The sequence below is a fragment of the Carassius gibelio genome, chromosome B8 (assembly GCF_023724105.1).
Source record: "Carassius gibelio isolate Cgi1373 ecotype wild population from Czech Republic chromosome B8, carGib1.2-hapl.c, whole genome shotgun sequence".
Classification (NCBI taxonomy): domain Eukaryota; kingdom Metazoa; phylum Chordata; class Actinopteri; order Cypriniformes; family Cyprinidae; genus Carassius; species Carassius gibelio.
The window spans coordinates 16019171-16034106 of record NC_068403.1 but is presented as its reverse complement, the minus strand read 5'-3'; the positions used below and the strand labels follow the sequence as shown (position 1 = coordinate 16034106).

Genomic DNA, 14936 nt, shown 5'->3' with positions numbered 1-14936 from the left:
ATACAGTATTCTTCATTAATCAAATGGCAAAACATTACTATTAAATACTTCTCAAAATACCACTTAATAAACAACATTTTAACCAAATGTGTTTCAGTATACTATACTGCATTGCAATATTTATCTGTGAAATATATTGAGATATGACAAAGCACAGAAATTATTACTAAATGACATGAACAGCTCTATTTAGAAATAATATGGTGATTTTTTCCCCCACTGATATTATGAATATATTATGAATGATTTGTTTTTGGCCCATTACTTGACTATAAAATAATAAAATAACTGTGTGATTATTGCTAAATAAAAAAATACAAAATAAATAAACACTAAAAATACAGTAAAATTAAAAAAAGCAAAATGAAAAAATAAAATATGTAAATATTAAATAATATACAAATATATACATATGATGTCTTCCTTTTTTAAACATTAAGCTTTTATTTTGGTGGGTTTCTGGCAAATAAATACATGTACTGTATGTTCATCTACATGTGTGCTGCTGAAGATACAGTGTTTCTGTGACTCAGATTGGCTTGGTTCACAGTAAATGAGATGCAGTGAGATGCTGAACACCGTCATCGTCACCGTCACCGAACATCAGTTTTATTTTGATATACTGGGCAGCCCTAATACAAATGGTAGTTTATCCAATACAAATAAAACTCATGCTTCTTCTCTCAGACCTCCACTAAAAGACAGCATGCAGGCTAAACCCCAAAAATGCTGTATTTAGAGCTTTTCGATCAATCAGCATCAATCTTCCTCTATAAATTAAATCTATGGTTCAGATGGCTGCCATAAACTCAATCTGAAGAACAAATTCAGCGGGACTCTATTCTATGGGCTGGTCATCTACATAATTCTACAAAGCAGATTGCATTAAATGTCATTTTTTTCTTACTAAAAGTGAAATGTTTAGAGAATTATATGAAATTAACACACAGATTATTAATTTATAGATAATTTGACAAGTTGTCAAGATTTATGAGATTTCAGGTGCCTCCTATGCAGTATCCTGACAAAAACGCATGCATGTAGTCTCATGGAAACAACAGATGGAAGATGGTGATCTGTGGTTTGGAACGGTAAAAGCTCTTCAAAATCCACAGGATTTTACAAAGAACAACTGTTCCTAGAGGACAATGTAAGTGATCAAGGTGCACTTTCACTAAAGTACGGTTTCTATGCATATTCCTTTTGGTACCTTATTTTCATTTCAGTGTTTTGTCAAGTTTTCCTCGTTCTCTTCCCTCTGTGGGCTACTTTACTTATGCACTATGGCAGATGTGTTCAGCTACTGCACTAGCATGTTCTCTCTTCAGACTCCTGGTGATGAGTAAATGCAGAACATGTATCGACTTTTACCCCAACAATGGGTCCATCACATCATGCTATTATATTTTGTCTGTCACTATACTGGTATTTCAATAGCAATAGCAATTTCACTCAGAGTGAGTGATTTAACATGCCGTGGATCTCCATTCAGCTTCCCGTATCGTAGCAGCGGAGCGGAAAAACATGTTCCAGCTATTAAGAATTGTATGTTGATACATTTGATCTCCACTGGTGCTGTATTCACTGTGCAGAAGCACTGCCTCTTAGGTGAGCCAAAAGAGTTTGTCTTTTCATTTGAAGAATTGAGCTCTGTTGACTGGGTAAATTTGAAAGCCTTTTATAAAACACTCTCATATAATTCTGCTAAGCAATTTCCTCTGCATTGTTTCAGAAACCATAGGAAACTTTTTAAATTGCTCTATTAAAATTAAAGTTGATAGCTGTCCAGGACCACAACAATGACGGGAGAAAAATAAAATGTGCATTTCAATTAATATTCTGTTTATGTTAATAAGGGCCGCACACCTTTAGTAGATTTCAGGCAACACACTGCTCAGCACACAGATGGAAATACATAAAAGGAAATTGAGGGGCCCAACAGGGAAGTGTTTTTAAAATCATAAATGCAAGACTTATCATTAATGAATTTTAACAGGGGAGACCATGAATAGTTGTAACATAAAAGTTTGCGTGAGTCTGTGTGTGTGAAACTAGAACACTAGAAAATACAAACTTTTTATATTTTAAGTTTTGCATATGCATTCATTTTAAACAAATTAACTTGTTTAAAATGTATACATTGTATATTTATATTAAAATTTAAATAATAATAAATGTAAAAAAAAAACAGCTTTCCACTAACTCAATTTGAACCCAATCTTATATATATATATATATATATTCTAAAACAACAAACTGGTTGAAAAATATGCATGAAACAATTTTCCTACATAAAACACACTGTCCTATTTTGTTCCATCCTTATAGGTCCAGTAGAATTAAAGAAGAAAGCATTACTAAAACCCTTCCCGTCAGTCTTTGGTTTTCCATTTTTGGTCTTCCTGTTCCTGTCCTGTTCCTGTCATGTTTAGTTCCAGCTGTGTTTTATCAATTATCTCATTTGCCCTTGCATTTAAATCCTGTGATTCCCTGAGTCTATGTCAGCTGTTAAAAATCAAGCCTTGTATGTTCTCCTGTGCTCCCAATGTAATGTTCCTCCCCTTTGGTTTGTTAATTAAAAGTCAAGTTTATGAAAGTCATCTTGTGACAGAATAGCTGACCAAACAAGATGACTTTTCTTAGCCCAAGAGCCTGCTCCATTGTTGGCTCCAACCCCAGAACTCACTCCAGTGTCGGGTCCAGGCCCTGAGTATAGCCCACGGAGGGCTCCAGTTCCCGAGCATAGCCCACGGAGGGCTCCAGTTCCCGAATATAGCCCACGGAGTGCTCCAGTTCCCGAAAATAGCCCACGGAGGGCTCCAGCTCTCAAATATAGCCCATGGAGGGCCCAAGTTCCCGAGGATAGCCCACGGAGGGTTCCCAGCTGTAGTGGCGGGGCCGAATGGTGAGGTCATCCAGCCATGTCTTTTTGAGTTCCCTGCTCTGTCGTGGCTTCCTGAACTGCCTGTTCCGCCATGTCCTCCTAGCTCTGCCATGGCTTCCTGAGTCACCATGGCTCCCCTCGCTCCTCGCTCCACAATGGTCTCCTGTGTCACCTGCTCCGCCATGGCTCCCCGAGCTCCCTGCTCCGCTGTGGGTCCCGGAATGAGCACCGCCCTGGAGGCCTTCCGTCCAGTAACCCTGTCCCTAGAGGCCTCCAGAACACGCACTTCCACATTGGATGTTGTCATGGCGCGGGACGCGCCTTCCGGGAGAGGGGGGTAAATGTAAGTGTTGTGTTCCTGTGTCTTTTTTGGTCTTCCTGTTCCTCTCATTGTTATGTTTATTTGATTCCAGCTGTGTTTAATTAATTATATAATTTGCCCTTATATTTAAACCCTGTGTTTCCCTGAGTCTGTGTCAGCTAAAATTGGCGTCTATTTTACACTTAAAATTCAGTGGTGTAGATGGTAAAGCAGTGTGTCATTCGATTCCTTTTGATGTGAGGGACCTGGGTTCGAATCTGCCTTTTGGCAAACTTTTAATTTCTCCCAGAAGAGCATTTATTTTAAATAAAATTTAAGAAAATCATCAAAAAGTTGAAAAAAGTGTTGGGTATAATACAATAAGGTGGCATCCAAATGTTCACTCAACGAGTTATTGCATAGTGGTTTATAATGTATTACAATGCTGAGGTGCATATAATTGCAACTATTTGCAATATGTAATTATCAAATTGTACTGCTATTTTCAACCCCCCCCCCCCCCCCCAAACAATTGAAAGATTTTACTTAATGTTTATTAATTAATAATGTTTTCGCATATATATGCACATAATGTAGTTATTTTAATATATTTAACTGTTATTTATTGTAAGTAAATTAATAAATAAAATCAAACTTACTAATAGGCTTTCCCAATCTTATTTGCGTAAGAAGTTGGTTCGTGACGAATCTGCATTTTGGTGGATAATAACCTATGCTTGGCTGTTGCATTAAATGAACATACAACAATTGCAGAGGAACCTGTACCTAACCAAAATAAAGACAGTTAACGCTAGATGCCCGACTCCAGACCCCGACAGCGTCAAAAAGGTGATCCATTAGACGCTCCATTAGCAGCTCAGTTTTTTAAATTTATGTCAGGAAAAGGACCATTTACATCCAAATGTAATTTAATGCACACAGAACCCAACCTAGATATATATTTCACAATATAAACAGCTTAATCAGCCATTTTTGGCCATTTTTTCAAGATTTAACGTTACTAAACGTGTTCGTGTGCCTGTGCGTTTAACATGAATAATGTCCAAAAGATCGGTTTTAAAACAGTGGGTAATTCACTCGTTGATTTGCTTAAAATATAGGCTACTTTGCGATACTGCTGGCAAACATGTTTATGGTGCATTCTATTCAACGTGTTTATTGCTAGTGCAGTAGAAATAGACAGTGCAGCCATTACAAGTAATTTGCGTGCAACATATCTGGTTGCCCTGGCAAGCTCACGCACTTGCTGCAGCTCGAATCATAGTAAAATCGATTTTAATGGTACTGTACATGGATTGTGACTTTGTACGTTTACTACAGAAATGCTAAGATGCATTTAAAAGTTTGACCAAATCGACTGGCTTGGTATGCACCCCCCCCCCAAGCTTAAACGTCAAACTACGCCTATGTGTATAAATAGAATTGAGCTATTTTAAGTGTAAATAGCATATCACCAAAAAAAAAAAAAAAAAAAAAAACCTTTTCATTTTCATTTAGTGTATTTTCACTTAGTGTAAATAGGCTGTTAAAATGCCAATTACAGCACCCCTAACCTAAAACATCTTCCCACTCCCCTGCCTTTAATAGTAAGTGGACCAAATTCTACCTCAAAATATAAGGTAACTTTCTAAGTGGTTAAAATGGTTAATTCATCCTGTGTTACATCCATCCCTGGTCTACTCTATTTGAGAAATTACAAACTCAGACTTTAAATGCCAAATTTACATGTAAAATTCCTTCTTGTATAACAGAAGGGCCCCAGAGATGACTGGCTATATGGATAATAAAAGCCTCATCATACAGTACCTCTGAGAGAAGATATCCCTGTAGGGACTGCCATGCTGCATTGCGATGCCGTAACCCCTGTCAGCCACATTGTTGCTCACGGTGTAGAGCGAGCAGTCCTCGTCGTTAATGGCCACATACTCCAGCACAGCTGCATCCCACACAAATGCAAAACGCCCATACTTCACCTAAGAGGGTGAGAAAAAAGACACACGTATGTACACAAAAGACAGGAGAGTTCTGAGAGACTTGATTGAAATCACGCTCAAAGAAAAAAAGAGATGCAACATGAGGACGAATTCAAAACCAAATCAGGTGGGAACAATTTGTCCATAAATAATTCGACCAGGTGCAAATTAGCAAAAGTGGATAGTCCACATAAAGCTGCACGGCTAATAAAAACAATCATGTCTAAATTAAAGTTGGATTATTATGACCCTTTTCACAAGACGTAATATAAGTCACAGGTGTCTCCATATTGTGTCTGTGAAGTTTCAGCTCAAAATACCCCACAGATCATCTATGATATCATTCTGAAAAGGCCAGTTTTGAGTGGAAGCAGAAACATGCAGTTTTTGTGCATGTCACTTTAAATGCAAATGAGCTGCTGCTCCCCACCCCTTTTACAGAATAGGGCTGTGTCTTTACAGCTTTTACCTCAGATACTCCGGCAAAAAACATCTGTTTAGTTTTGATTGTCATGTCAATCATGCTGAAATCATGTGTTTTAAAGCCATATTAGTTTAAACTTTTATATACATTTTTTTTTTGATTGCACACATCTGAAGCACACGCACAGAAAGCGTCTGTCATATGTCACTCTTTTACCATGAATTTGTTTATTGAGTACAGCTGAGAAGTGATGCACAAGGACATTTTACATCTTCAAACTTTGTCGAGTCGTGATTCCTAAATCTGACTTCTGTTGAAACAAAGTTAGAGGAAAAGACCCTTGCTACAATATTGATCTTTAAATACTTGTGTAAGACTTCCTTTTTGATTGAAAATTAACAGTTCAACAGTTCCAGAAATGTATCTTAGGCTCTACGAAAGAACTGAATTCTAAATATGGACTGTTTATTCCCAACTACAGACAAAAAAGATATCCTGGAACAAGTCAAGTGAAATGTAACCTCTATCCTTTGAAAGAACATTTCAGAGAACATTTCAAGGTTACAAAAGCCTTGCATAAAAAAAAAAAAAAAAATCAATGTGCTTTTAATGAAAACCAGAGAGCTTTCTTTTTTCCCAACTCAAGTCAATCTGCAGTTCAACATCCAAGGATATATTTTATAGCGACCTCATTCTCAGATATGGTAAGCTGTTCATGTGAAATACATACACACATTTGCGTGGGTATTTTGGTGGTAGACGAATCTGACTTTTTAAGCAGAAACATTTTAATAGCCTGCTCATGAAATTTTCAGGCATTTCGAAAACAGTCTGCAACAGGACAGAGCTAGATCAGAGAGACTGCCTTCAGAGAAAATCGCTATTAAATGAGTAAACATCTTATTTACTCCAAACAGCTTACCAGACATAGCGTGTAACTACAGGTCAGTCTGCTAAATCACTAAAATGGGCTTTGAGTGGCTCTCGGCTTCAGAAAACACTGAGAATATTCTCACATTGAGAGCTTATTTTGATAAGAGCAGCAGTCATTTCACTGCAACGAATGCAGATGCAACTTCACTGCTGCACCGCAGGCTTCAACCGATAACGCTCCACCTCATTTTGAGTCCCTTCAAAGGTGTTCCGTATGCTTGGGTGCTTGTTTTATACTAGAGTGAAGAGCTTTACAAATGTGTCAATTACAATTTTCAGTTATATTCACTTCATAAACATTAAGTAATGTATTTTACTTGCTGCAAAATAAAATCATGTGCTAATATGGCTAGCACCTTTTAAGCAGATCAGGTACTGGCTATATGTTACATCACCTAATTAATATTCCTATACAAAATTAATATTCTATATTTATATTAATTAATATTCATTACTTATTGATGCATGACGTATCATCAGCTGCTGGCCTTGGTTCAGCTACTTGTTTTGGTTGATACTGGATATTGAACTGTAAAGATAATTGTACCAATTTGCCGTAATCTAACACTCACCCCAGGTTCATCTTTAAAAACAATAATAATGTGATGCCTAAATTCTTTTGAAGGATTTGGAATGATAAACATAGAATTTAATTTAGAACCATAATAATAATATTTAAATGTCTTACAGAATGAACATATAAATGAACTGGCTTGATGTTACATCTCATAATCAATATATTCATGAGCCAAACTGATATCTTTTTTTTTTTTAATGATGCATAATATATCAGTTCTATATTAGCTTTTAACCAATATTAGAGATAACTTTTTTGTATTTATTGGTTGATATTTTATATTTAATGTGTAGCCCATTTCTTCAATTTGCCATAATCTATTGCTCACTATTGAAACTTAAATTTACATTTAGCATTTAAAATGCTAAATATATCATTGAATTTATATAATCTTTTATGTTTTTATTTACACAGAGACAGAAAAAAGAAAACAAAAATCACAAAAGATCTCACCACAACATAAAAACATTAAATTGAGAAGCTGAATGACGATTGTTCTGTTATACCGGAGGCCTTTTCGATTGATTCTAATTCTGAACTCAGCCAGCAGAGGAAAAATTGCCCGTGGTACAAAATTGCCACAACTGCATTATAATGGGCAAGTGTCACAATAGGTGAATGAAAGAGAAAAACTTCCTGACCAGTAGCACATTACAGACAGGAAAGTGAAGCATGTCTTAGAGTCCTGTAGCCCTAGCAATAAATCAAAGGGCTGTGATTTTAATTGTGCCAAGGTAATTATTTCATGCCATTTTCCCTAAAACAAACAACGCTCAGTGCATCCTAATCAGTACATTGTTTACAAGGAGGCATCAAGCACATGCCCTCATTATATTCATATTCTACCATACATATTCATAATTTCCTCCTAACAACAGGCCACTGAGTTAAAGTTAAAGGAACACATTGGATGCGATAGTATTGGAAATGTGGTGCTCGCAACGCTCTCATGGCTTCAGTGGTTTGGGAAAATTGACAACACTCAATAAAAACAGCAGGTTTCCTCTGATGTTTGGTGAGAAGTAAGCCCTATAGTATGAAACGAATCAAAGCTTATATGAAATCAATAACTTCCAAAAGGACACAGCTGCATAGTTTGACGAGGTATAGAAGTTGTTTTTTTCCCCTCTCTTTTTAAAAACCTAGTTCATTCGAAGTTATCCAAGTGAATCACTGTTACTGCTTTACCTTTATTGTGGACACATATTTAATTTAGAAAGAACCGCTCGAAGAAATATTATATCTTCCCCAGAACAGCAGTAAATGTGAGTGCTAAAAGGATATATAGATATTGCTCCAACATTATCTTAGGCATGACACATATTTCCCAAAATGCAGCATAGTTTTACTTCTTTCGCCCACGTTTGTTAGGGTGTAAGTGTAGTAGGCGTAATTTCAGATATTTTCCAAATGCGTTTGCCTGCTAGTCATCATATCCTGGGTTTCCAGTCACATATTTTTCATGTGAATTTTGAGATCATGTTAAAAGTGCTGGATAGAAAAACTTTTTTTTTAAAAAGTTTTATACATGTAAAGATTACATGTGCATAAACATCGGAAAGATGATGGATTTACTGAAATTCCTAGATGCATATAAAAAAAGGCAATTTTTCGTTACGATCTTGATGATATGGCATGGAAATGCTGAAATAAAATGTATGAAAACGTAGCAATCTTTTCATTTGTAGCATTCATCGCAGGGCAGAACATGTTGGATTTATGTGGTCAAGATGAAACATAACTGGTCATGTTCCTATTTGAAACAGTGATAGAAAGATTTTTCCATTTATTCTAAAAGAAATAAACCCTTCTGTATTCTCCATTTGAGTTCTTAGTTTGAATCCCCTTTATCAGGTTCTGACTCTAAAAGGTCAAAAGAATAAGAGGCTTCAGAAACCGTGCTCTAGAGAACCCGAGGAAGTATGGAGAGAGGTCTGCTTCATTTGATGAAGGAGGACATTCCTGCTGAGTGATCATCTCCCAGGACGACATTACTGAGAGACAATCAGCTTTGTCCTCGGCTTTCCTGCTGAGACTTCTTCAAAAGGCCTGGGCTCAAGGTCCCAGAGGCCATCTTGCCAGCCACAAGACTTAGCACGGAAGAGCCTGACCTCCATTAAGGTCGGCTTCGTTCTGTTTCGAGAATTGGTCCCCAGCGATAAAGTGGGCTCTCTTTCTTTTCTATCCGAGGCACTTATTCATTAGATCCATTTATGTTTAAAAGATCCATATTCTTTCAGATTATTTTTTAACCCATGATTACTACCTTTTCCGAAACAGCCATGTATTTTCAAATGGATCTCATATAAAAATATTTGTATAATTGCTACTTGCCTCAACTGACGTTACTTATATAAAAAAGCAGATAAAATTACTCAATTTAAACTTTAACTTAGACGAACTCTCTTTCACAAGAAAAAAAGAGAGAGAGAAAAAAAGGAAAATGATATTTTAATTTATACTTTAAATTATACGTTGCCTTTCTTTAGAGATGCAAAGTGGTTAGCAGTCATTTCAGGGTCTGCTTCAACCAAAGTGCTGTTTAAAAAGGAAAAAATGAATCATTTAAAGAAGATATTTTGAAGAATGTTGAATCTATACAGCGTTAATGGTGTCCAAAACAATGACTTTCACTGCATGGACAAAAATGAATATATAATATTCATTTAATTACTATATACAATATATAATTTTATCTCTCTCTCTCTCTCTGTGCCTCTGAGACAATATAAATGTCCAAATCTGCATTGAACAGAGTACTAGTGAAATTAATTTTACATACAGAGAGCATTGAGGAGTATCATTAATTATCAGTTTTCAGCAAGGGACTGCTGAGCAACGGTCTTCACTTGCACTTACGTAGGGTACAATGAAAGCGCACACCCTGTGCTCAAATGTGCACTTGATGGAGACAACATGGAGAGACACCAATATGTGATAACTTCCTCTCCCGTGTTTCCTCTCCTCTCTAATTGGCTTTGAGCTGTCATTAGTACTCTCTATCCTACAGAAAATGAAGGAAAAGCAATTAATAGTCCATCACAGACCATATGCAAAAGGACGTACCTCTTCCCAAAGACAGGATCTATAAGGGAGAGAGGAATAATTAGGCACAGATGTTTGAGAAACAGTCCAGGACAGCTCACTGAGCTAGAACTGAAATACTGTTGCTAATGGGATATGGCATGAATCTTTATTTTGCACTCCTCTTTTTCAATCTGTTGTTTTGCAATTTTACAAATATGGTTCTTAACTCCTTAAAGACTGATCTAACGTGAAAAATAATGAGGGATATTTGCAAAAGCCCTGGCTTTACAGAGCAGTCTCATCTTGCTTTGCAAACCAAACCACAGCAAGCTTGTAAAATCACCTGATGCCACTTATTATTTCTTAAAGGGATAGTTCACCCAAAAACTATACTTCCAGCATCATTTACTCACCCTCTTGTAATTTCAAACCTCGTAGAACATAAAAGCAAATATTTTGAAGAAACACATTCTTCATAATGTCTATGTTTTCTAGAAGAAAGTAAATGGCATGAGGATATGTACATGACAGTTTTTATTTTTGAATAAACTACCTCTTTACAAACTACTGCATAATATATCATTTCAAAAAGTTGGAAGTACCATTCAGTAAATATAACAGCTACCCATATTTTTTTTTTCCAATGTGTAAAAAGCTCATTATGACAAAGTCACAGTTGTAACATTCTGCAGTCATATACTTGTCAATTTTCCATAATGCTCCAACATGAAAATGGCAAACAGCAGTGCGCTCAGCAGGGAGAGAACATTTGAAAGAGAATATGACGTGTATGCTATTGATTGCTAAAACAGATGAATTATGCATCTGACATTTAGTGGTAGTGGTGAACCACACAAAGAAGTGTAATTCTCATTTTGTATTTTCATTTCTTATAAGAAAAGCATTGACTCTCATAGAAAATTGCTCTCCTTGGAAAAAATAACAATAATAAGAAAATAAATGAAGGCCTATATTTAGCCAGGTCTGGTAGAAGCTCTGGTTCCTTGACAGGAGTCACCCACACTGAATCCGACCAGTACGGTAAGTCACCCAGCTCCATTTAACACTGTTTTCACTCTGACTGTCTTTCCTGGCTCTATCAGTCAATCAATCAGTTTTGACACTAGGCTGTGGGTTTGGTTTTTGTTGATTAGCCATGGATCAAATCACTTCATTTGCTGACAGTGAGAGGAAACTTGTTCATCCACAAATGTGCATTTGCGTGACATTAGTTTGGTTTAAACTGCAATGGCAAAACATCTCTGGAAATGCAAAAAAGCAGATTATAAGGCATCTGAAATGTTCACATACAAGCTAAAGTTCTTGCAAACAGCTCTCAATTACTCAGCGGCTGACAGGAAGTATAAGTGAGAGGGACACAACTGTTTTACACGGTTAATGACAATGTAAGCAATAAAAATCTGGCAATACACACTTTCATTTCTCATCATATCATTTCCGATCTCTTTACTCACACGCGCAGTGCCGACAAGAAAATCGTTTACATAAAGTTGCTTACATTCCGGTGAGATTGGGTGAAATGTCTAGTCAATATCGAGCAACTTACATTTGAGATAAAATACTGCCACTTATGTTTTTGTTTGCTCTGCCAGCAGAAATAACTCTAAACAAAAACACAGTTGAATGAACCATCATCCGTCTCCTGAATGAATCAGTGTGCTTTTAACAAATCGTTTGGCTGTATGATTCAATGACTCTGTCATAATGACGGCCTCTTGTCATCATCAAGAATCACTAAAAATATCTAACCACTAGCAGACAACTGCATTCTCTGCATTCTTTGAACACTGCTCGATCAATCAGATTCCTACAGCAAGGTTCCATCTCTCCGAGTCTCTGAATGTTTGCATACAAAACTAAAACACACTGCAATGGTTAATTTAACTTTGCATTTGAGGCTATGTATAAGCTGAACTGTGCTTTTGATCATTTAGTCAAACACACCAGGGTTAGACGCAGCCTTCAAAAGAAAAGAAAAGAGGGCCTGTGCATATCCTTTTGAGCTTCCCACACAAAGGGCGAAAGATAAAGCAACTAAGACAGCCATGAGACTGCAAGTTTAGCCTCAGAGGATGTAGAGATTGATTGCAAAGAAAGTCATCCAAGCTCTCTGCAACAACACTTCTCTTCTCCTCGTAAAACAAATATTGAACATTACTTTAGCAATGATTCAGTTTTAAGGACAGCACTTTGCACAACTTTGGGTGACTTTTTGTAAGACATTAATTTTTTAAAACCAGTGTCCTGTTCCAAAAACATAATTTCTTCCATTTCATCTACTGTACTATAATGAGATATTGTGAACTTGCAAAAACTTGCATTCCGTCAGAATATCAGCAGGGACATTCCCACCAGTCAGACCTTATGAAATAGCTGACCCAAAAATTCTAATTCTGTCATTGTTTACTCACCCTCATGTTATTCTGAACCCATAACACTTTGGTTATTCTTCACACCACAAATTAAGATATTTTTAATAAATCCTGTGAAGTTTCTGTTCCTCCACTCAAAGTCCAGGAAACCAAAGCTTATAAGATCCAAAAAGAATCCTCATAAAATAATTCCAAAGGAATCAACCACTTTAATCCCAGTTATGTGAAAATATGTGATCACTTTATATTACAAACAGATTTAATGTAGGCTTTAATTTACATTTTGTGGCCCCTGGTCCAAAAAAATAAAAAAAAATAAAACCTGTCATAAGGGTCAATTTTGTTTATTTGTAAATAAGCTTTCCATTGATGTATGGTTTGTTTAGAAAGGAAAAACATTTGTATGAGATACAACTATTTGAAAATCTGAACTCTGAGGGTGCAAAGCATGATCTTTACTTAATATCCTAATGGTTTTTGGCATAAAAGCAAAATCTATAATTTTGACCCATACAATGTATTGTTGGCTATTGCTACAAATATACCCGTGTGACTTACAACTGGTTTTGTGGTCCGGGGTCACAAATAAACATCGTCACATAAACAGAGCACACAAGAACCCCTTAGAATGACACAAACTTATGTGTCCACCATTAAATTAGTTCTGTTTTGAAGATTAAGAGCTTGGAACTACATGAGGTTGAGTAAATGACAGAATTTTTATTTTGGGGTGAATTACATCTTTAACACAAACCAGTCATAAACAACAGAGAAAGAAGGCAATGAAATCAAGCTAGATTCAAAGTCGGTTCATCCTCCACCACGCCACACACTGGAGTACAAGCTCTACCTGCCAAAACATTTTTTGTCTGTGATGTTGAAAGGTTACTGTTCTAGTCCAGAAAGTAACAGTGCTCCTGGTCTTCTTAAGATTCTCTTAGTCTATTTGTGATGACAGCATGGATCAGTGGATGCATCTTAAATCCCTGCAAAGATTCGAGAAAAGCTGTCAAAAGTCCCTGGGATAAGACATCTTGACATTCTGAGCACTCACTGATATGAGTGCACACATGTACGTCTTTGAACGCATGCATGCTCACACACCCTGCTGTATAATCAGAGTGCTCCCCATCGCTCATGTGTCTGTCATCTGCAGCGCGCCATCTCTGGTTCTCCTCACAGTTACGACATACACACTTCATGAAGCCCCTGTCCTCTGCATCAGGAGTGCCTGTGATGTGACATTTTATGCTTTTTACCCATGCTGAGATGACAAAGATATAGAGCTCCAGCAAGCCTGTCCTCTCACAACTGACAACACACTTTCATCTGACTTCAGAATAATTTAAGGTCGCACACTCTGGCTCTGTTCCAAAACAAAGGGAGCTTTGTCCATAAGCAGTGTTTTAAGATATAATAGGCACACACCAGATGTGAAGTCTGTTAGCATGTCGCTAAGTTAATGGTGTGATCACCCCTGTTGAAAAAAAAAAAAAACAGCATATGCTGGTTAGGCATGATGTAAAGCATGGTTGTTGGTTTGAGCTGGTTTAATATGGTCCTTAGTTGGTCATGAGCTGGTTTAAGCTGGTCCAAAACTGCTACCAAAACATGCCCAACCAGCATATGCAGTTTTTTTTTTTAACAAGAACATAAAAAATGACAAAATGTCACAATTTGGGCAAATAATGGCCACTGTTTATTGTCAAATAGTGTATATAGTGATGCATGAAGCACAGCTCACACAGAAGTTACTTTCAAACCAAGCAGCTTTCTTTTGGTTATTGCGGCAAATCCATGAAAACCTGAAAACCTTTCGAAATCTGCATAGGAAAATCTTCCATGGTCACACAAATTCCAATCACATGGATTCCTATTGAAATAAGTGAATTTTGCCCATGAAAATTCACTGAACAATAAATGTGACCACACTTGTAGGCTAATATCCATACAAATACCTATATAAGTAAAATATGACTTTCCCCATTAAAATTAACTATTTTTTTTCCATGCTTCTTTAGTTTTTAATAAAATATAAGTTTCATTTATAAACTTCATTTCTATTATCCCACCCAAACTGAAAGAGCTCTAGCATTTAAAGATTGCAGATGATAACTGCATCATGAATTTATAAGAGCTGCCTACTGGTCTGGAAAGCAGTTTATATGTATATAGTTATTTAACGTTACAGTCATTTATAGTTATCGCTCAAGGTGTGAAAGGGCCTTAATTTTTTGGCCAATACTCTTCAAATATACTCTTAAATATGTTTATTTATGATTATTCATATCACATATTCATTCACATCATCTACCGTGGATGGCACATGGTGCACAAAGCATTGCACATCCTCCATGTAATACATTACTACCAGCTCAGTAAATTAATAAATCCAATATGGTG

At 36.5% G+C, this 14936-nt stretch overlaps 1 protein-coding gene across 4 annotated transcripts in view; it reads right to left on the bottom strand.

Moving 5' to 3' along the window:
• The window catches only part of LOC127963998 (glutamate receptor ionotropic, delta-2-like), a 409530-nt gene that overhangs the window by 19205 nt on the left and 375389 nt on the right, over positions 1–14936 (bottom strand). For all 4 annotated transcript variants that reach the window (XR_008154973.1, XR_008154974.1, XM_052564133.1 and 1 more), the window contains exon 14: positions 5013–5179. Coding sequence is in view for 2 of the 4 variants with exons in the window: in XM_052564133.1 (XP_052420093.1) it covers positions 5013–5179 (167 nt within the window). In the remaining 2 variants the exon portion in view is untranslated. The remainder of the gene's footprint in view (positions 1–5012; positions 5180–14936) is intronic.